Source organism: Dicentrarchus labrax, unplaced genomic scaffold (genome assembly GCF_905237075.1).
Source record: "Dicentrarchus labrax unplaced genomic scaffold, dlabrax2021, whole genome shotgun sequence".
Lineage (NCBI taxonomy): Eukaryota > Metazoa > Chordata > Actinopteri > Moronidae > Dicentrarchus > Dicentrarchus labrax.
The window spans coordinates 11,121,691-11,143,557 of record NW_026136710.1 but is presented as its reverse complement, the minus strand read 5'-3'; the positions used below and the strand labels follow the sequence as shown (position 1 = coordinate 11,143,557).

The 21,867-nt window shown below is 39.6% G+C and overlaps 1 protein-coding gene across 5 annotated transcripts in view; it reads right to left on the bottom strand.

Moving 5' to 3' along the window:
- Positions 1-11,574: 11,574 nt before the first annotated feature.
- LOC127370874 (mediator of RNA polymerase II transcription subunit 13-like) overlaps positions 11,575-21,867 on the bottom strand; it is a 75,951-nt gene continuing 65,658 nt past the window's right edge. For all 5 annotated transcript variants that reach the window (XM_051413333.1, XM_051413334.1, XM_051413337.1 and 2 more), the window contains exons 16-31: positions 21,456-21,634; positions 20,195-21,123; positions 19,699-19,878; positions 19,341-19,570; positions 19,028-19,226; positions 18,634-18,922; positions 18,280-18,532; positions 18,007-18,195; positions 17,680-17,903; positions 17,441-17,583; positions 16,733-16,891; positions 16,206-16,370; positions 15,785-15,948; positions 14,466-14,630; positions 14,077-14,186; positions 11,575-13,445 (exon numbers count right to left, since the gene is read on the bottom strand). In XM_051413333.1, coding sequence (XP_051269293.1) covers positions 13,313-13,445; positions 14,077-14,186; positions 14,466-14,630; positions 15,785-15,948; positions 16,206-16,370; positions 16,733-16,891; positions 17,441-17,583; positions 17,680-17,903; positions 18,007-18,195; positions 18,280-18,532; positions 18,634-18,922; positions 19,028-19,226; positions 19,341-19,570; positions 19,699-19,878; positions 20,195-21,123; positions 21,456-21,634 — 3,711 coding nt within the window. In that variant the 3' untranslated portion in view covers positions 11,575-13,312. The remainder of the gene's footprint in view (positions 13,446-14,076; positions 14,187-14,465; positions 14,631-15,784; positions 15,949-16,205; positions 16,371-16,732; positions 16,892-17,440; positions 17,584-17,679; positions 17,904-18,006; positions 18,196-18,279; positions 18,533-18,633; positions 18,923-19,027; positions 19,227-19,340; positions 19,571-19,698; positions 19,879-20,194; positions 21,124-21,455; positions 21,635-21,867) is intronic.

The following is a 21,867-nucleotide window of genomic DNA, read 5'->3' as shown; positions in this document are numbered from 1 at the left end:
AAGGGAGTTCAATTTGCTGGGATGATTTTATTTGATGTTGTTGAATATTTTAGTTTTGGTGTTTGGAGCTGCAAAGTGTAGCGTGTTTGTGTTTGTGTGTGTGTGGGGGGGGTATACAGTATCATGCTGCAGCAGCGCCAGGTAGGCAGCAAGCACACACACTGCACTGTTTCCTCGGAGCAGAGAGACAGAGAGACAGCAGGCCTGAATCCGATAGAGTAAGAACATTTAAACTCTTTACCACCAAAACGTTTTCTGCAGGACAGGAGGCATGTATATTTTTTTTGGTTTTCATGCTTTGAAAGACACACCAAAAAAATAACAGATTTTAATAATCTACTAGTTTAGAACAGTCAGAGGTGATTTGCTGCATGCATGAGACCGCAAACAGGCCCATTTTTCCATCGTCATTTCCTAACAATGAAACTTATAAAAGCATTCTTAAATGCAGTAAAAGTATTTTTTTATATCTAACCTCATTTTGCACTACACGCCTGGCTTGTAGAGTAGGAGGTAAAAAAAAAAAAAAAAAAGCAAATCATATTCGTCGTATTTTTTCAAACAAAAATCCAAGATAAGAACCCTCAATTTGTATCACCTTTTTTAATTACTTATATATGACTGGCAAAAGTGTTGCATGTAAAGGAAGTTCAGAGCTGAATATAATGAATATCAATATCGTTTCTAAAGTATGGTAAAATAAGAAAATAAAGGCGTTTTTCTTTACTATACACAAGTTTTTGTATTTGTATTTTTAAAACGATTCGGTCTCTTGAGTAAAATTATCATTTATTATTATTATTATTATTATTATTATTATTATTATTATTATTATTATAAATGTTGTTGCTGTTTTTAATATTGGTGTTGTTGTTGCTGTTGTTGTTGGTATCATGTACAGTATCCAGTCCAAAAGTGAGAGAAAGTGCCGTGCATCCTGCAGTTCCCTAGCGCCATACAGTGGCAGGAAATACATTTTAATGCGGTTTCATTTCGGTCTCTCTGCCCAGGAGTGATTTATGCTCCCCGTGTGTGACACTTTGTGAGATCCTTTTTTTTTTTTTTTTTACAAGCTTAGGTATTATTCCTTTTCCCCCCACTTAAAGCCAATTGATGACTCTAAAAACTTGAATCCATCCATTTCTATTTCATACAGAATGGGCTTTTCTCTGAGGAACTAACTTTAACTACTTTAACTGCTGATTTGAATTGTTAGACAATCATAAAAAATATTGCCCAGGCGCAAATATAAGCTATTTTACTCCGACTTTAAAGATGATATAGCTTGTCAAAACCACAATAAACTTTAGTTTGAGTCAACTTTGATGTCAGGAATCAAAAGCGTTTTAGCACAAAATCCGTTTGAGGAGGAAAAGCCTAATAGCCTAATTGGGTCTATCAGGTAAAATTGATACAATAACATCCCCTCGCTCGGTTCAAAGAATGTCCAAAGAAAACCGTGACACTTTTTTTTTTCTTTCTTTCTTTTTTTTTTTTTTTAGTCTAATGACCCCTGCAATTTACTTCCACCCGGACTCATTTGCCGGCGAGGGGAGGAAATATTACATGGGACCATTTGAGGATGGTTTTTCTTTGAAACGGTTTCTCCAGGTCGCTCCTGAGGGGAGTTTGAAAACATGTCGGCCCTAATTAGCGCTTCAGACATCACACACGAGCCCAGGATATTGTCCTGTTTTTGATTTTGACAACAGAATATGTGTACAAAAATCTTTTTCTTTAATTTTTTTTTTTATGAAAATAAATCCGCTATAAACAGCGACTCATTTCTGTGCACGATTTCTAACGTTATTTGTTATTTCACAAGACTATTTTTTTTTCTATATATCATTTTATCTTTATATCTACATGGGTCAAAAATAAATAGGAATTGGTTTCAAGTGAATTAAAATATTAAAATGTCCCTACATTTCTACTGCTAAACATTGCATTTATGTGTAATCTTCTAACAACAATGTTATGTGGACTATTTCACGCAGTTTAACATGAACGCAGCACGGTAAAATAAATAAATAAGTAAATAAATGGCAATATGTAAGACCACCATTAAATATTTTTACCCCCACTGATCATTTGAAAGAAGAGTGAGACCAGGGTTGCTCTTTACTTCTGCCTTGTTTGAAGGTATTTCTTTTTCTTTCTTTCTTTCTTTCTTTCTTGTAAACAATTACACACACCATGCTCAGCCCACAGTCAAATATTATTCAATATTATTCAAAATTAATCAAAATATTACAATTTATTAAAATGATTTTGAATAAACATATTGTAAAAAGCCTGATATTTATATTACAACTGCTTTCTGACTGATATGGTGGCAGATTTAACATCAATTCATTTGTCAGCAAAAAACTACCTTTCAATATGTCAATAGATCTGTCTCTGCCTAAATAAATAAAATCATGATTTATGTTCTATTTTGCACTCACCCTCACAGAAAATGATATAAGAAGAAGGAATATGATTATGCGTCATGGCCATTTCAATCACATTACATCAGTGATGATACCAGTATCTATAGCAATCATTTACCCCAGTTGCCTATTAATCACCTTCCATTAGCGTCTTTTACCGGGCTTTCAGAGGGGTTCCAGGATCCCAGTCCATGTTTGAGGATAAATGAGTCATCAAGCCAACCGCAAAAAATACAATAACTAACTGCCTTTTGTTGATGTGTGTCACTCCAGCGTACTTTTTCATTTGGGTTCAGAACACGGACACGGGCATCGATTGAAATATGTTTTCCCACCATCAGGACTGGACACAGGACAGTGTCCCATGGGATCCCAAATGTTGGTGTGGGCAGAGGGAAGGAAAGGAGAGAAGGGAGACTCATGTGCAACACTTTAAAAGAGGAGGGTTCTCCATCTTGCTTTGTCAGGGGGCCTGCTGACATGGGGAAACATCTGCTGTGTAGAAATAGAGACTGATGACTCAAATTATATGCAGTCAGAGGGCCTGCCAGCGTAGATGGGGAATGTAATGGCAGAGAATATGGATAGACAGCATCCGTTCGACCTTGTGCCCCAAAAAGGTACGGGCTAAAAACACACAAAATGTAACCTCTCCTCGTTCATGCGTTGGTAAAAACTGATCTGGCACACCAGGGTGTTTGTGTGTGTGAAGATGAAAGTTGAAAAGATAAGCTGTTCGGCCCAAGTGGATCCACACATGTCAAAGTGTACCTCACCTTGCGTGCTCACTGGGACAACCACAACAAAACACATATCAACAGGGTTGTTTATTGTCTGTCTCTAACAATTAGCCTCTCTGCCATTTGATCTGGCTGCTGAAAAGTCTGTCTCTGTCTACTGCATGTTCCTTGTTGTGTTGGTCCACTTGAGTGAAAATGGAATTTTTAGGGGCACGTTTCGCCTCTTGGTTTACTCTGCAACAGCAGCTCGCTGATGCTTTTATGATTAGGACGACTAAATTAGAACCAGAGAAAGCAAAGCAGGAGAAAGACAGAAAGAAAGAGAAAAAGCAGCCAAGCGATGATCACTTCTGCCTGCTACCTTTTCTACTATTGATACACAGAGCCAATAAACCCTGGTTTCAAAAAGATGAATGTTGTCATTGTTATTGTAATGATAATCACCATAAACAGGGCTCATGGCACGAGGAAGCACACTGTTCCTGGATAGCATGTCAGATGTTATGATCATCAAGGCAGACAGGCACAACATTGGGTCTAATAATGTTTAGTTAAATTTCTCCATCATAATAGTGTTGCTTTACATGCAATTGTGAATCCTCCATGTGAATAACAAAAGGAAGCTGAAAAGCAGGCAATGTGTGCTTATGTTCTCGGTTTCAGTCATGCCAGTAAGCTGATTTATCTTACCATAAGAGGCAGATCTTGGGAATATGCAGGGAGAAAAAGCTAATGGATCATTATTATGTGTTCCTCACTCCCCTATCTTTCTAATGACTGCAGGGCTTTGCGATTCTGGCTTTGATTTGGACTCCATTCTCCAATGTGACTTGAGTGGACTAGCTGAGCTAAGACACAATTTTCAGGAGATTGCAGAGTAAGTGCCTCTGGCAAGACCTTTTTATTTATATGGCACTTGACTTTCTCTATCTCTCTCTCCTGTTTGGGAGAAAGGGAGCAAGAAGAGGAGAAAGAGAGTTTTTCTAACTGTTATTGATTGGGTTTTAAAGGATGAAAATGCAGGTCAAAAGAAATATTGATAGTAAAAGCAGTTCGCAATAATTTCTTTAATGATCCTCGAAAAGAAGGAAGTTTATATTTAGCGTGTTTTATAGTCTGGTGACTTCCGATTATGTCTTTCTTTCCCTCTCACATCTCAGTGTTTTTAATAATGGTCAGTTGGTTGAAATATGATTTTATAGCAGAGGGAGGGAATAATAATAAATTGTCACAGCACACAGAGACTTAGATTTCCTCCAGTTTTCCCAGAAATCATTCATGCAAATAAAATTAAACATTTCAAAAGGAAAAAAGAACAAAAACATGTGTCTTGAACAGCCTTCTATCTGGAAAGCTTATAGATATTTGATGGATTTTGGTTCAGTATAGCTTTGTTTCCACGAGGACACTGTCTGGTTAAATTGCATTGCTGTTTGTTTGAGTGTATATATCCAAAAAACACATTTTCAACAAACACTTCAGTTTGAATTATTGTGTCCATTATTATAGTTTATAAATATTACTCGCATAACCCTTATAACTATTTATTTTTCTTTGTGCATGCTTGTTTGTGTCAGTGTGTGTCACCTGTGTGTGTCCTCCTTGTGACAGAGTGCATTCATAGGTTATTTATTCATTTGATTGGTCACTAGTTGAATAAAAAATGGTAAAGTAAATGTTAAATAAAATGAAAAAGTAAATTAAATGTTATATTGAATCTACAGTCATAAGTGAAGAATATGTTTAAACTATTCTAATATGCTATTCTAATATGGTTCATCTGTTGACTAACAACTCTCCCTTGTGGGCGTGGAGGACATTGCACGAGTTTGGAAAAGAAAAGTTTGAAAATCACCTTTACCTTTTGTTGCTGCTTCAAAGCATGTTGCCTCTCTCTTTGTTCCGTCACAGCTTCTCCCTTTTTTAAACATCACCGTTTTCATAGTTTTCACTGCCTCATAAAACTGTTACATTTTCTGATTATTTCCATATATTCTCCAGTGTGTATAGTGGACAGATAGATACTGACAGATACTTTAGGCACGAACAGTATGGCCGCCCTCAGAAGTATCTTGTTACAAAGTAAGCTGGATCAAAACATTACAAAATAAATATAATAATTTTAATTATTATATTTATTTTTTATCATTTCCAAATACAAAATATAAAGCTGAGTTCAAAAATAGTGTGAATATCTGTAAAACACTGCTGATAAAATCATGTCATTGTGACCGACTTTTGTATTTTTATTAATTAATTATTAAGTACAGTTCAGTAATAAGCTATGGCCACAAGCAATACAGTTGAATGATAAGCTGTTGCTTAACAAAACACTGCAGTTGCTATGCGACACAAACAGGAGTGTATAATTACCAGTGTGAGTGGCAGTTTTCCATCAGCGTAAGTAACATTGAAATTCACTGTGATTCAGTCACAGGTGTGCCGTTGTTGGGTGTTTTACAGCTGCTTCAAACATGGCTCAGCCAATCACAGTTGCAGACTGGAACCTCCTCTTAATAATTAGGTCAAATAATTAATGAAATAATGAAACAATGAGCCTGGAGAGGCCATGTTTTACATCTCAGAGGCGTTGATAGGCCTCATCATGATGCCAAGCGCGGGTTGAAGTGTCCGATGGCTTATTGGTTTTAAGAATCAGCAGCAACACTCAATAATTCTACTTTATTCTGAAAACAAGAAGCTATTTCATAATAGCAATATCCCTTATTTCTTAAATAGTAAGCCTGTATTAATATTTATCTCTTATCAATAACGGCAGTGCTTTGATATGTCAGTAATGTGATGATCAATGATAAACAGCTGTTACAAGCTTACAGTTAAGTGATTACGACTCACAGCTTTCTAACAGACTTATGTGCAAACTGTGACTAAGCAATATAATATGGTTAAATATGTTAAAGCTACACCCACACACATCAGGTTGTTAATTGTTTCCTCACATAAGAACAGGCTTAGCCTACTGCTCAGCTAGTTTTAACACACACATTCTTGGGGAATTGTTTCAAAGGCTTTACAGTAAAGACCTGCATGGTTTCTGTGCCCTAATTAGTAAAGTAATCATGACAAAATCTTTAAGTACTGAGTATAAACATCTCCAGCTGACAGAGATATCAAACAAATGATCTTGTATATGCAGTGGAAAGCCTTCATATCAGGCATCCTTTATCATTTACAATTGATCAATTCCACTTCTTGCCATCTTCCCTGACTACGTTTTTATCCAGTTATTTAGCGTAATGGTATTATGTTTATGATTTTAAAAATCCAGAATACCTTTAAACTAATTATACAATATGCAATGTGTTCAGTAGTTTTCCTAACAAGGACTATTTTCAAGTCCCATTCGATTTTTAAACTTAACAAATTAAAGTAATAATTGGAGCTTTAATTACTAGAAATAACTATTTATTAAATACAAAAATGAGACAATGAAGAATCTTTCTTTGCTTGCAGGCAGTAGTGGATGAACTAAAACTGAAAGCAAAGTAACCAATATTAATTTAATTAATTAATCATTCAAATGTGTCCAACTAATATGTGACAGATATATTTTTATACAGAGTTAAATTGGTGCGTCTCAGAGAGTGGATTTCTAATTGCCTAGCTGTGTTACTGGTTACTGTTCAGTCATTTCAGCTCATAAACAATGAGTACACAAAGCACATGTTTAGGTACATTGAGAAACATGAATCTGATTCACAAAATCAGTGCAAAATTCCACTCCTCATCCTTGGTTTTTCTTCTAGGTTTACGTTTGCCACTCAGCCTTCCTGGATTGCTTGTGGCATACAGTCATCAAGGGGATTAATGTCCTTCAAACTTTTATATCCGACATAAATGACAGATTGTTTTCTCTCTTGCTTTTTGATGTGTGCAAGAGCGGGGAGCGCAGGGACTGCTTTGAAGTCCGCAGAGCTTTTATCTCCCTCTATTTACATTGGCTAAAGTGTTAAGTGGAGTTCTCGTTTGGCTTGAAGGATGTAATACCCTGCAATGAGAGATTTACAGGAAGGGGAATTGCAAAACTCTCTGTGCTCCTTTTGGGGGCCCCTTCTAACAAAAACTATTTATGCAAATGCAGAGTCTGTAGATGGAAAGCACTCCCAGACAAAATCAGATGTTTTCAAACAGGCTGCCGTGCTGAGTTGGCAGATGTTCTGTCGCTTCAGCAGGGACCCTTTAAACAAAAGCTGTTGATGGCTCTCTGCGTTGAGTGTAAGCTGCGCCAAGAGCTGCATTTCCTTGGAGCCATCTGGAAGATGGCTGAGGATTTGCTTGGCTGGAGCTGGCCTTGCACTGGAGCATCGGGACAGTGAGGGCACTAATTGAAATGAATATTAATGGCCCAATAATAGCAACTGACCTGCTCTATTGACTTAAGGGGAAGATATGTTGATATTTGCACTTGCATTTTCTCCCATTGTTAAAATAAAGACAGATAGTGGTGCTGTTACCTTTCACCTTCACTATTTTGGGCTGGTGATTAAGATCTCAAATAAAACCAAATGAAATAAAATGTATCACTTGTAGATTTAGAGTTACATGGATTGACCCCTTAAAGAGAAATAATAATAGACATTAATAAAATAATAATCTATTGTATGTGACTGAAATCAGAAGGAGTGAGCTGTAAAATGTAAGTGCATGGGAGTCTATTCCTAATGTCAAAAAGGATGTCAACCTAAGCTGCTTCATGAGGAGCACAGGTGAAATAACTCATTTTACACAGAGATAAGAATACAAGTAAATACATTAGGATTGCTCAGCCTTTCTAAAACCAGCACACTTCAGTTACACAGGTATACCGATATTTTCTGCAGATGGAAACTTAAATATACAATGACATTTTAAATTAAAATAGATCACGAATACTTTAAAATATGTGTGTACAGATATAAATGTAAAAGAAAACAAAATAATTGAAAATGAGTGATGCACACAGTGTAGGCCGATCTGTCTATTTAACATAAAATTATGACTTCAAGTTGAGCAGTAAAAATGCAGTCCACACCTCCCAAACTTGTTTTCTCATTGTTCTCAGACTGGGTGACGCTCCAGCTGAGAGTCTATATTTATGTACTTGCCCCAATGACCCATTTAGTGTGCCAAACCTTATCACAAAGTCATTATTAACTAATCAGGTAAAGGTCACATCAAATTAAAGCAGGAGCTGCATCTTCCCAAGCCCCAGGCTCTCACACTGGCTGGTGATGACCCTAACCTATACCACCCACAGCTCTCGCAGAGCCCTGAACCCTTGCTGACCTGGCTGGCATAGCAGGGGTCAGACAGACCTACCACGTTGTCACCCCCACCCCCCCCCATTTGATCAGTAGCTAAAGGCTGCCATGACAGACAACAGACAGACAGCAAGGTAGGAGTGTGTGTGTGTGTGTGTGTGTGTGTGTGTGTGTGTGTGTGTGTGTGTGTGTGTGTTTTTTGTGTGTGTGTGTGTGTATGTTCGATGTCCCTCTCTTTTTTTAAAGTTCAGAAAAATCAGCAGTGTTACCACCATCTACAAAGCAGTGTGAAGCTACAGCCCCCAGCTGCCTCCACTTCAGAGGGAGAGGGCATGTCAAAACAGCACATGGCTCTGCCCTGCCAAAATCACGCCTGCGAGTGGAGCGTTCTCACAGGTCATCTGGAGGGACAGAATGGCTGCAGCCCTGATCCCTCACGAGCTACGGCTCTCTTCTGGCTGTTTGCAGAGGCTTTATGGTTAAATCTGTGCAGATCTGCATTCACAGCATTTAAATTACACCAAAAACATGTTACTGTGTTTTGGGAAGTAACTGAAGTATACCTACGATGATCAGCCATTTTAGTAAGCTTTGAAGTGTTCCTCTAGTCAAATCAAATTATTTAACAGTATTTCCTACTAGTGCAAGTTGCAGTTGCCTTTTGGTGAATCTATTACATCTTCTCTTATAATATATCTTCAACTTCAGCTTCAATTTTATTGTCCCAGAGGGGAAATTTGTATAGTAGCCAGGTAAAACAGATCATACACGATAAAAGGTATGAAACGTGAATACATCAAGTGACAACAAGAAACATAAAGTATGTGTAGCCATCGCCATTCAATTTATCAAAAAACACCATCAGCCCTAGTTATAAAGGAAACAACAGTATTTATCACCCTGGTGCTCTGGGGGATAAAATAATTATTCACCCTGATCTGCTAAAGCAATGTTCTGTGACTTTGATACTGTAAGTTAAAGTTGTGGTAATCATGTTGTGAATATACTGTAGAATCTGTTGATATTGTGAATCTAAAATACATTTCCATTACATGTCACTATTCAGTTAAACGATGCAATCTTTTACATTCTTTTTCATGACAACAATAAGCCGGAAATTTCGTGTTAAGTTGACCTTTTTGCTCATGTAAGAGTGCTTTTTTGAACAACCTTGTTGTCGCATGTGGTGCGCTGTTGGCAGAAAAGCGACATAAAATGTCAATGACTTCTAATTGTGTTTCCGCTAATGGTATGTCAAGCCAAAGCCTGGCCTCCTTTGTCCAGTCTCTAGGCCATTTGGCTCCAGCAATGTACTTGGAAAGCAAGATAACAGGTGAATGGCCATGCTCTAATAGGCCATCTGTGGAAAACACATTGCGGTCAATTAAGAGTCCACTGCCTCCAGTTGTGATGGCCATTAGACAGCACCACCACGACAAGTGACTCTTCAGTGGCTTTTACTCTTCAGCTTCTCGCTCCTTTTCATTCACGGTGTCCTCGAGCTGCCCAGTCCCCTAAAGACAAGTTTTGTTGTCCACTAGGCTTTTCTAGGTTCTATTAAAATGCAGTTTTCCACTCAAGGATTCTATGTCACCCTGATGGTCAAAAAGAACCTCCTTCACTGCCTCTTTTTTCTCTCTTGTCTCCCCACATCTTAGAAAAAAGAAGCATAGCTCTTACCTCCCCTTAAGAGGACATCATTTAGAATCATTACATACACACAATAAGCTAACTTAAAAGTCCATAACATTTGTTTGACAAATGCATGCGTTTACTATTTTTCATATCTAGTCCTTCACAATGCTCAGCCCTCTAACGCGCGCGCGCACACACACACACACACACACACACACACACACACACACACACACACACACACACACACACACACACACACACACACACACACACACACACACACACACACACACACACACACACCTGAACAGGCAGTTGACTGTCCTATATTTGGTACTGCCCCTCATTTTGGACTAATTTCAAAATGGTGCAACAGCTGAGACAGACACCATGCCAAAGAGCTTATAAAATCAGACATCAAACATGCTGCTGTGACCAGGAGCTTCCAGCAGCCTACAGCACTGATGTTGGCTTCATTGTGAGTACAGTAATAGATGAATATGGCACTCCTTGTTTTGTGGCTCAGCGCCACTTCTTTAGCCATTTCATTTTTTTTTGTCAGCTTACACAGGTGTGTGCAGGGAAGCACTTTTCTTAATTTGACAAAAGTTTATTGACTTTATTCCAGTTTGTCTCTGTGCTTTCTAAGAGAATTAAATCAGCTCATACTGTATGTTTACATGAGTGAGCTGAACACAGGTTATAAAACAAGACTATCTTGTTGAACAGGAAGGGCAACAGTTGGGTGATCGACAGTATCATTCATTATTTTCAATTGCTTCAATGAACTAGTTAGTAAGCATTGCTTTTCTTCGAAGGTCAGGATATCATCTCATCTCCACATTCAGCCTCATTCACAATAACAGAAGTAGTGCTTATTGTTATGGCAAAGTCTCAGATGTAATCTCTTTGGATGTTGTAATGTTGAGGACAGATGTTGGAACAATGATTCACACAATGTAATAAACGGCTTATCTTCCTTTTCACACAACTTGTTATATGGCTCTGTTAAATTATGATTGTTCGGACTGCACACTGTATTCACGCCATTTCATGTTTGAACTGACGTACTTAATGAAAAATAAAGATATAATTGCTCAAAACTCAGATAACAAAATAAATATTCAACTGTTATCTGAATTGTCATGACACAGAGCCCCTGACTTCTAAATGTAAAAGAATAAAAGTTAATTACTATATTTTTCACGGTAGTTTCATCTATAGGAATGCATCATATTTTATAAGATCATCATATGTTTCGGATGACCTTTTACCTGAACATTATCTAGATAAATGTAGCGCATTAAAAAAGTATATTTGCATTTAAAATGTAGAAGTGTAAATTAGCTTAAAATAAAAATCTGTGGCAATTACTTCAAAATTGTACTTTAGTAAATCTATTTTGTTACATTCCACTGATTATCAGTCACCAAAACAAAATAAGAATATAGCACAGTCTGTGTTTTACAGTCTTCGGCTTAAAAGAGTACACTGAACACAACATCATTTTCAAGAGTTTTAATAATTTACTAAAAAAGAGTGTAAAAGTAACAGATCTCTCCCTCCAAAGTGGATCTGTTCAATATTCAAAGTGATGACAGATGTAACAAATTTTTGCAAACTTGCCCTTGTCTGTACATTTGTGTACACTTACTTGGCAATTTCACCTCTTGGCTGTAATTAAATGAGTTTTGTACTGTATACTGTATATCAAAAAAGCTCACGGCAAAAAAATACTTTGATATGAATCACTTGAAAGTAAACCAACCAGCATGAAATGTACAGCTTTAAGAAATTCCAAAAAAAACACAGCTGAAAAGTGTATATACAAACATGCAAGGAATCTAACAAAGAACAGACTGAGTGAAGCTGAAGAGACAGGCCTTTCTAATGGTTTGCTTGACATCATTTAGGAGAGCCAATGAAATAAAGCATCATTCTTAAATATTTAATAACCTTGCAATGTTCAAATACCATCATCTTCTATTGCCTATTTCAAGTTTTTAGCAGAAGAGGAACACTTTATAAATATAGAGTATGCTGTATCTCCTGCATCAATTAGTTTAATTTAAACTCATTAAATAAAAAGGTAAAATGTTCAGTATCTGTAGAAAATAAAAACAAACAAATCCATTTTCTTTGATAAATGTTCATTCTGTGTCCACTTCTAAATAGATGGTTGTGTCCATCACGCTTATCATTAAGTGCCTGCTTGGAAGAGGTAATATATATTTATGTATATACATATATATATATATTTATATATCAAATTCTATGACATGATATAATTTGTATAAATATGGCATCTTTACAATTGCATTAAAATGACAATTTTTATTTCAGATCCCAAGACAATTAACAGTCAATTGGGAAAAAGGCCTTGTTAAGTTTCTCATTTTCTTGTCTGTTTTAAATATTAAAAATAAGTCTCAATTCTTTGCAAATGTATGTCTTACATTATAAACAACATTTCTGTCTTAACTGGTCAAATATTTTCCATTGTGTTAATATCTACAACACTTTGGAAGGTGAAAAAAAAGTGCCATTATCAATCCTCCCCCTTTGGAGTAAATGAGGATGTTTGCCCCTTTTCAGAGTAAAGGTAAAAGTTTCATCAACCCCCGGCTGCAAGTCCCAAGAAGCTCAACAGTGCAGTTCTATACAAAAATGTAAAAGCATCATTGATGTAACAAAGCCATGTGTTTGTGTTATCATGCCATTTTGCTGGTTGTACAATATGGAGTTATGTGGCCCTGCACAGAAGTCCCTTCTCACAGGTGAGGGTGTAAAGAGAATCTGGAAATGTCATCCACAGATGCTTCAAATGCCACCAAGAGGTGTAGCCCAAGTGGGACATAATGCTTTTAAGATCAGGAGAAAGTTAACATTGTGATATGTCAGTAAAATGGGCATAGTTGGACAGATCCATCTGTTTCCCCCCTCATAAAGCACCATAACTGGCACAGAGACAGTTTTGAAGGTACAAACTGTACTGGTTTTGCAGGGTCTTAACAGGGAAAAGTACAATTGTTCAAAGCATTTCCCTCTTCCTTTTCATTACATTCCAGGCATGGGAGAGTCTGACTTGCCCAATCCTTTATCTGGCCATCAAATCCATGTCTACCAGAAACAACAGTAGAGCTCTGGTGCTCTCTGGTGCCCAGAAGGAGGAAGCGTAGGCACAGAGGAAATGAAGGTAACCCATCAGTCCCCTTAGAGTTGTCCTTGAAGTCTCTCTCTGCTAAAGCATGTTCAGGATGGCATTGTACATTTGGATCAGTACGGCCAAGTGGACAGGCAGGCAGGACTGGCGGTCTTGGGTGGCAGGGGTGCACGTCAGCCAGGAGAGGGCGTTATACTGTTCCAATACAAACCTGTGTTTGAAAAATATACAATTTTATCAATAAGAATTTGTAAGAAATCCTGACTTTTTAAAATATTTATATTCTAAAGGTTTAGCCGAATAATCCACCTTGATTTGCTGAATCATAATAGTATGCACTAAAATCAGTTGTTCACTTTCAATATTGATATTTAAGAAGTATTTGTTAAAAACTGATCGATCACAATGTTGTAAGTGCATTTCAAGTGCATATAATGGCACATGAAAATATTGGATTTTTTAAAATCATTAATCAATTGCTAATGAGATATTTACCTTAATTTAAAAAAGCCATAACAATAAATACATATTTTTAAAATTGTATGTGATACTACCATCTCGTATGTAAATAAGCTTAATTTTTGCTGATAAATAACTTAAAACACATGAATCTGCCCTTTGAAGTATTTGTTTTTTTAACAATGAGACAATTGATGGTACTTAGTGAAAATGTAACACTTACTTATAAAGAACAGATATTTTAAATACATAGTTCTATATCAGCTACTTGACCATTGACCACAGACACTGAAGGCTTCACCCTACAGTATCTGCTTTCACTAGCAGCTCTACACAGCAGATGATAAAGAAATCTAAAGGGAAAACATGTGTTTTGTATTTACCTGAGCACATCAGAGGTGGTCTTTGAGTCTAAGGGGTGAGGGGTCCTCTTAGTCTTGTCTGACACCAGCTCATCTGACTGGGCTATGGAGATGTGGTGGTGGAGGGAGGCCTGGAGTAAAGAAACAGAGGGCACAGTGTCACATGTTGAAGCATGCTTGGTTATAAAGAACATATGTATGCCTCTTTAATGCTTAATTATTTTGAAGCATTTTTGCACAAATTCAGTAAAATCAGTTTATCAGTCTCACTTCTCATCTCTACATGTTTCTCTCTCAAATAAAATAAGCTTTACTGGCATGATCTCAGTCTCTCACCCACACACACACACACACACACACACACACACACACACACACACACACATACACACACATAGTGGTTTCAGTACCTTAAGGAAGAGTGGACACTGGCTCTCAGCCTGCGGGCAGGAGGCCCAGAACCAGTGAGGAAGTCCATTTGCCTGTGCAGTGGAGACATAGTAGCCCAGAGCCAGCGGCTGCTGCTTGAGCTCTTCTGGTGGACTGTCCCTGGACAGCAAGCGTTCTCCCTGGCTCTATACACACAGAAGAAGGCCAGCAATTAATTACAAACCTTCACTGTGATCCTAATAAATCCTGGGTTGTGGTCTATACCATTTATTCATCCATCTACATCTTACAACTCTGAGCCTTTGAACTGACATGAATATTGCATATTTATGTAATATTGAAATATATCTCCTGCAGATGTACTATAGTCCAGCAATTGCCATAGGAGATTGGCATATTTGATGTCCCATGTTTTGAGCTGTGCTTGAACCCAGAATTACTTGACATGGCAAGTCAAATATTTCTAGTTATAGTATGTGACATGAGTATGTGTACAGTATAGTAAAGTTATACATACAGCTCCAGCAACACCATCTGAAGAGGAAAAATACTCTTTCTGATACTGATTGCTCAATTTCTTATTGCATGATAAGCTGTATTTTTTCATGGAATGACAAATTGCAAAAGAACAACATACATATTTTTCCCCTGCAGGTCATTGCAGTAATAATATACACAGCACATGGAGCTAACGTAAGTATGCAAAACAGTTATTTTATTCTATAACTTGCTGTTGTATAGCTAAACTTTGCTTTGGCTGTTCCCACAGTTTGGAAGTACAGAATGATATATGCTGTAATATAGGTTGTCAACACGTCTTTTCTCCTTTGCCTCCAAGACAAATTCCTATGCGTCTATTATACTTGGCAAAACTCTAATTCTGACTGTTGTTTGATAAAATCAAGTGCTGAGTGTCAGCAAATACTGTAGAAAATCAAATCTGAACCTGAAAGGTATGCATTTTAGTTCCAATAAAACACCTCTGTAATAACGGTTGTCCGTAGCAATGAAAATTATCATATATAACAAAAGTTTTTTGAGTTTTTTCTGTGCTGTTAAGTTGTTTCAATGTTGCTTAGCTAGATCAAGTAGACAGTTCCCAGTGAAGTCACTATATTTTTAAAGTAACACGACCCTGTATGTCTCTTCCTTCTCTCTTCCTGCAGTCCATTGAGACAGCCTTCTTTCCTTTTTCAGAAACAATCATTAAGTAGTAAAGTGTAAATACAGCAGCATGCTTTTTTCACATGTAGGTCATGCCATTGTTTTCCTTTGTAAGAGGGTGTCACTTGCTAGAGTTCACTGTAGGATCATTTGTTTCCACTGGTCCCTGACTCACCTTGGTGTGCTGGAAATGCGATCCCATTCCCATTCCAGACGGAGAGCCAGGCGAGGGCACAGGAGAGGTGTTAGGGGAAGGGTGGAGGTTCCCTGTGATCAGCATCATGTCATGGCCAATGTCATTCTCCAGTTCATCAGGAAAGGGCAGATCGAACATGTCATCTGAGGCAAGAAACAAAGATGAAAACAATGTCAACACAGCCCCAAAGAATTGAAACTTTGGTTTCAACAAAGGGAAATTTCTTGAATACAAGGCACAATATAGTCTGCAACTTCACAAATTGTGACTATAATGATGTGGGGAGAGATGCTTTTGCACAAAGATGCCACCTGTTGGTACAAAATAATATATACTGTATGAACCATTTTAAACAAGGCTTTAGTTTTAGCCATGTCTGTTTATGATTGCTGGTCGTTACCATTGTTGTCCTCAGTGGGGTAGGAGCTGGGTGCCAGCTGGGTAGTGGCAGAAGTGGGGAAGACTAGGATGTGTGTGCAGGAAGCATCCTGAGGCGTGTTCAGCTGCGAGGTCTGCAAGTTCAGAGCAGTGCTACGACCAAACACTGAGCCCATGGTCACTGCATCTGGACACACATAGAGAAACACAGCAAAGGTGATATGTCTATTTATACTAGGTCTTGCAAAAATATTAGCTATAAAATAGAAATGGTTCACAAATATATAATAGCATAATATCAAATTAATGTACTACTTTTTATGCTGAAGCTCATTTATAGTTTTTTTATCTAGTGTAGCTTGTTTTTGTATCTAATATGTGTTTTCATTTATATATGTTTATTAGTCTAAAATTTGTCAATGGGAAACTAAACTAAACAATATAATTTACTGCAATATCTGATATTATTACCATAACCATAAGCATCACCACTGTGATAACCATCATTATGTCACTGCCATCCTTTCACAAAATGGACAAGCTACTAACCAGGCATGACCACAAGGGAGCCCTGTGGCTCCATGGCTACCAGGCAGGCGCTGAGGATAGTGGGGGAGTCAGCGGCTGAGATCCCACACATACGACAAGCCTCCCTCAGCTGGCGCCCTATTGAATGGAGTGAATGCTCCCCAAGGAGTGAGCTCCAGTCTAGTGGTGAGAGAGGGAAAATGTGCGAGAGAAAGATAAAAGCAGAGATATAAAAAGTCCTTTAGTGAATCATTCTGCAATTCATTTTATCTCATTCTCATATCTCAATTCTTGAGGGGAAATAAAGGAGACCAAAGCAAATAAAATAAGATTTATAGAAACAGGATAGAATGTAAGTGATAAAACATGCTTAAAGATGTTTGACTACAAGTATGTGTATGCACCTGTGTAAGCCCAAGGGTGTATACTATAAATGGATAACAGGAAGCTGGTCAGTGCCATAGACGTCAAAGAAGAGAAGAGATAACCAAAGGTCACAGTTGAGTAGGTGAGTAAGGACATATAAAGAACAAGAAGCACACATAGTACTATATACAGATGTTTCCAGATGAACACTCACTCATTTTTCAGTACATGCACTTGGGAAAACAAAGTGATTACATTAGAATAAACAACAAACAGGTACTCTATATTTCCTCTGAACATAACTCATCAGTGAGTTTTATTCATAAACACATGCCTGGTTCATTCTAAACTGACCACACTCACCTTTTAGTTCCCCGTGCCCCAGTCTGCCTAATCGACCAATCACGATCCTCCATGGCAGTGAGGTCATCTGGATGATGCCAATACACCATTCCCACAGCTTCTGTAGTCCCATCTTCCTGGCTGAAACCTTGGGCCGTCGCGATCTGAAGTATAAAAAACAACGAAATACGAATATCTCACGATAAACACATACTTTCCACATGTGCGCAGAGTTAGGACCATAAACATCTTCTCCACACCTGTTGGGTACATCAATGTTGATAATGCAGGTCTCCAGGAGCTCCCCCTGCTGGTCGGTGCAGGACACCAGGATCCAGCGCTGGTCATGTGACAAGCAGTATCCAACAAACAGCACATTGTATTTAGGAGGGACCTCTGCCCATATTTCCCCTTGTTCTGGCTGCTTGGGTCGAGTCGGACCAAGGATGAAGGGGGGAGAGTACAGCTGCACTGGGCTGGGATGCTGGAGGCAGAAGGAAAAGAGAATTAATATAGGCATGAGCAAGTACTGTATTTTCCAATAATTTTCAATATAAGTATATCAGTCTCTGAATTTGCATGCCTACCTCTGGACTCTTAAGTACAGAATTGACAGTGGACACTGGTCCAAAGCCTGTCAGGGACTTGATGTGTGTATGCTGGGGCAGGAGACGTCTGCATTGGGAGTAACAGGAGAAGGCCAGGGAGCGCAGATGTTGCAGGTACAAATGGCTCTCCCCACTGGCTGGCTGGAGAAGATACTGGCACGGCACCACCTAAATGAGATACATCAAGATGGAAGTGAAAAAGATGATGAGAGCGAGAGTGAGTGTCCAGTGTAAACCTGAGTATCCTCCTACCTGTAGCACCAGTGCAGGTCTTATCGTCTCAGGCAAAGCCTGTAGCATCTCTGTGTAGCAACGAAGAAGCCCGAGTAGCCAAATGCTATCTGCTTCCACCTCGTCACTCTCTTCTTCCTCTCCTCCTTCATTTCTTGCTCCACTTGAGCTAATAAAAGCATCCACTATGTAAATAACAATAGCTGGTGGATTGGCGTGGCTGTCCACTGAGTCAGCCACTGTGGGGATGCCGATTCTGGACTGCTCAGCAGTACTAAAAGAGAGCAAAAGAGTAAATAAGTTGTACCATAATTGTACTAGTTCAAATGTGTAGAACAAAATTTGAGATCATTTCCCAAGTAGTTTGGGTCTTACAGTTCAGGGTTTTCTGCTGGTGTGTTGGCTGGTGGTGTGGCACTGGATGGCCCTTTAGAATCGCTGGTTGCTCCTTGGGTTGTCTCCCCTGTCTGGTTTGAGGTTGCTCCACATGGGGTTGGAGCATTTCCTGAAGTGGCAGCCCCTGAAGCCTGTTCACCATCAGGGCCCCAAGCTTGAGGCTGCCCAGAAGAGGCAGGCTGGGCTGAGGATGTCGGGTTTAAGGGAGGCTGGACTTTTGGAGGCAACAGAAGACTGCTGTCCAAAGGCAGGGCTGACAGCTGGGGACCTGCATTTAAAAGAATTTCAATATAGAATAGAGTGCAATAGAAGTGCCTGGATGATATTTTATTAGATTAGATTAGATTAGATTAGATTGTTTAAATGTTCTCACCAAGCTGCTGCTTGCAGGCATAAGCGTAGAGTTTAAGTTTGCTGAGGTTGTCGGTGTGCTGCTGTCCAGCCCAGGGTCCAGTCAACCACTGGTCCACATCCAGCTCCTCCAGCTTTTCTGGTTCTACTTCTTCCCCTACACGCACAAGGCCATCCCTGGACACCTTGGCCAAAGGACGGTGCTTCCCAAGGCGGCACGTCTGGAAAATTAGTCAGGGCTACTGTTCAATCTCTCATTAGAAACACTCCTCACAATATATTACAATATCTGTTTAAATACTACAATGCCTCTGATTTGCAATACAATCTCCTACCTCGTAAACAGCGCTAAGCTCCTGGAAGAAGGCCCGGGCTGCAGCCAGCAGAGAGGGGCTATTGGGACACAGCACCAAATATGCCACATCCCGCTGCCCACCATAAGGCTCCAGCAGTAACTTCTCCCAGAAAGGTAATGCCAAAGGGGACAATGCCAAGAAGTCCCTCTCCCGGTCATAGCCCAGTAACACTGTAGGGATGGGCAGGGGCTCTGGGGACTCCTCCGAACCTTTAACATAGAGAAATAGGAAATGTTTTAGTTGGTTACAGTGTGATGATAACTCCTCTGTGCTTTCCAGTCTGTCACACAGTAAAAGCAGGGTTTTCTGCATAAAAATAAAAAATGTATTGACTCACCATAGGAGCCTCTCCCAGCCATTTTATGGAACTGCTGCCACGTGAGTGGACCCTGTACGTGCTGGATGTTTTCCCAGGTCCGTCCTGTTCTCTTTTTCTGAATGGCATCCTGCAGGAAAGGCTGCAGAGACAGCAGCATACGAACCATATCCTGGGACGACAACATGCTCATGTCCACCACTGTGGAGATGGACAGACACACACACACACACACACACACACACACACACACACACACACACACACACACACACAGGATAAATGAACGGATGCACACATGTTAACATGATTCTATACACAAAACATATAAACACACATAAACAATATATAGTTTAGATAACACCGGGAGCTAGGAACACTTAAAACCACAAATCTTTCTAAACTGTAAAGTAAGACTTTATTTAAGGGAGTTTATCACACACTGTTATCCAAGGATGCATCAATAGAGCATATATTTTTCAAATTCTTTCTTTTGCAGCCAAATTATGCCTCTTACCATTCATGTGAGGCCAGGAGTGTAGAACGGTACTTCTGACAACAGCTGGATCTACTTTCCCTCCTGTGGGGTTATCCACATACTGCAGCCCCTGTTCCAAGGCATTGTAACACTCCACACAGGCATCACTCCCGTCTGCCCACTGCTTTTCAGACATCCAGCTTTGGAGCAGCGCCCCCTTGCGGCCATGGCAAGAACAGCTGAGGGGGACATGCAGTGATGCCAGGGAAGAAATAGGCTGGGAACACTGTTCCTGCAGGAGGACCATGACTAATGGAGAGGCAGGTGCTGCATCCTGTGGCCGTTTGGCCCTGGGGTCTCTCATAGTTGGGTCCCGCCGGCAAAGAGCCAGCCTCCTCTCGGCCGCCCGGCCTACCTCAGAAGTTCGACCATAAATATCCAGCTCGTCCTCCAGGAAGAGACCTGTGCCATGGGCTAGCAGCCTGTTCACAATGGCACTGAAGCCACACATACAGCGGTACTGATCTTCACAAGTAGAATCAGGGATATACACCCCCACATCTGCGCCTTTGACATTCATATTGCAAGCACAGATACAGCAGCTGTCAAAGTTGCGATCCTTAAAGACGTTGAGGACGGAGTCTGAGAGCAGGAGGACAGCATACAGGCTGTGGGCCTCAGGCAGGGAGGGTCCTGGCCGAGCTAGTGGCTCTACGGAGCTAAGAGGCAGGCTAGTAGAGGGCGTGGAGACCGGTGAGCTGAGCTCAGTACCATCCTGCTTCACTGAACCCTGCCCAGAGCTTGCAGCGTTAATACCACGTGGTGTACGAGGGGTTCTTGGAGTGGGCACAGAGAAGCGGGGAGTGGCAGGAGATGGGAGGATGCCAACAGTGGTGCCCACAGAAGCAGTGGTGCCGCTCATCTGGGCATACTCCTGATCTGTGAGGTTGTTGACACTGGGGATGTTTCTGCAAACACACACGGTGAAGGAAACAAAAACTAATAGTCAGATAGACAAACAAGATTACTCTAACTGTCTGGGCAATAGCTCTTGAAGGCCATGCTGCCCCTTACACCCAAACAAAGTAAAATCCTATGAACTACCTGACATTACCATCCTTTGAGCATGGCACTATTTCTTGTGAGGCTAAAAAGTCAACCTCACATATTCATCCTTCAGAAACCACATACTCCAACACAGTGTTTTATTTAAAGCTTTAAGCTTTAAAAATAACAGCATGATCAAATTTTATCAGCGTCAAAGATCTCTTGTCATTGCTTGTCATAGCCGATTACTTACGTATATCCATCTCTGATCAAAGTGTTATTCTGAGGATGCATGACCGTTGGGAAATGCTCCATTTTTGGCAGGAGGGCCCAGGATGGACGATAGTAGCATTGCTCAGGAATCTTGAGTGGTGGTAGACTCTGGCTGGGTAGGCAGGATAGCAGAGCAAACATGGAGGAGCCTATTTGTGGCTGGATAGAGAAGACATAATGGAAAAATATAAGTTTATAATTTATTATTACAGGGACACATTTCATTGCTCTTAGTTTATCAGGGGGAGTCTACAATTTGGTGATAGATTTCTCTGAAATTACAATATGTGTTTGACATATCTATCTAGTAAGTGTGCCTGACTGTGTCTATAGAGATGCAATTTCACTGCATTTAATATATACTGAGTAGCCATATTATTAGATGCACCTCA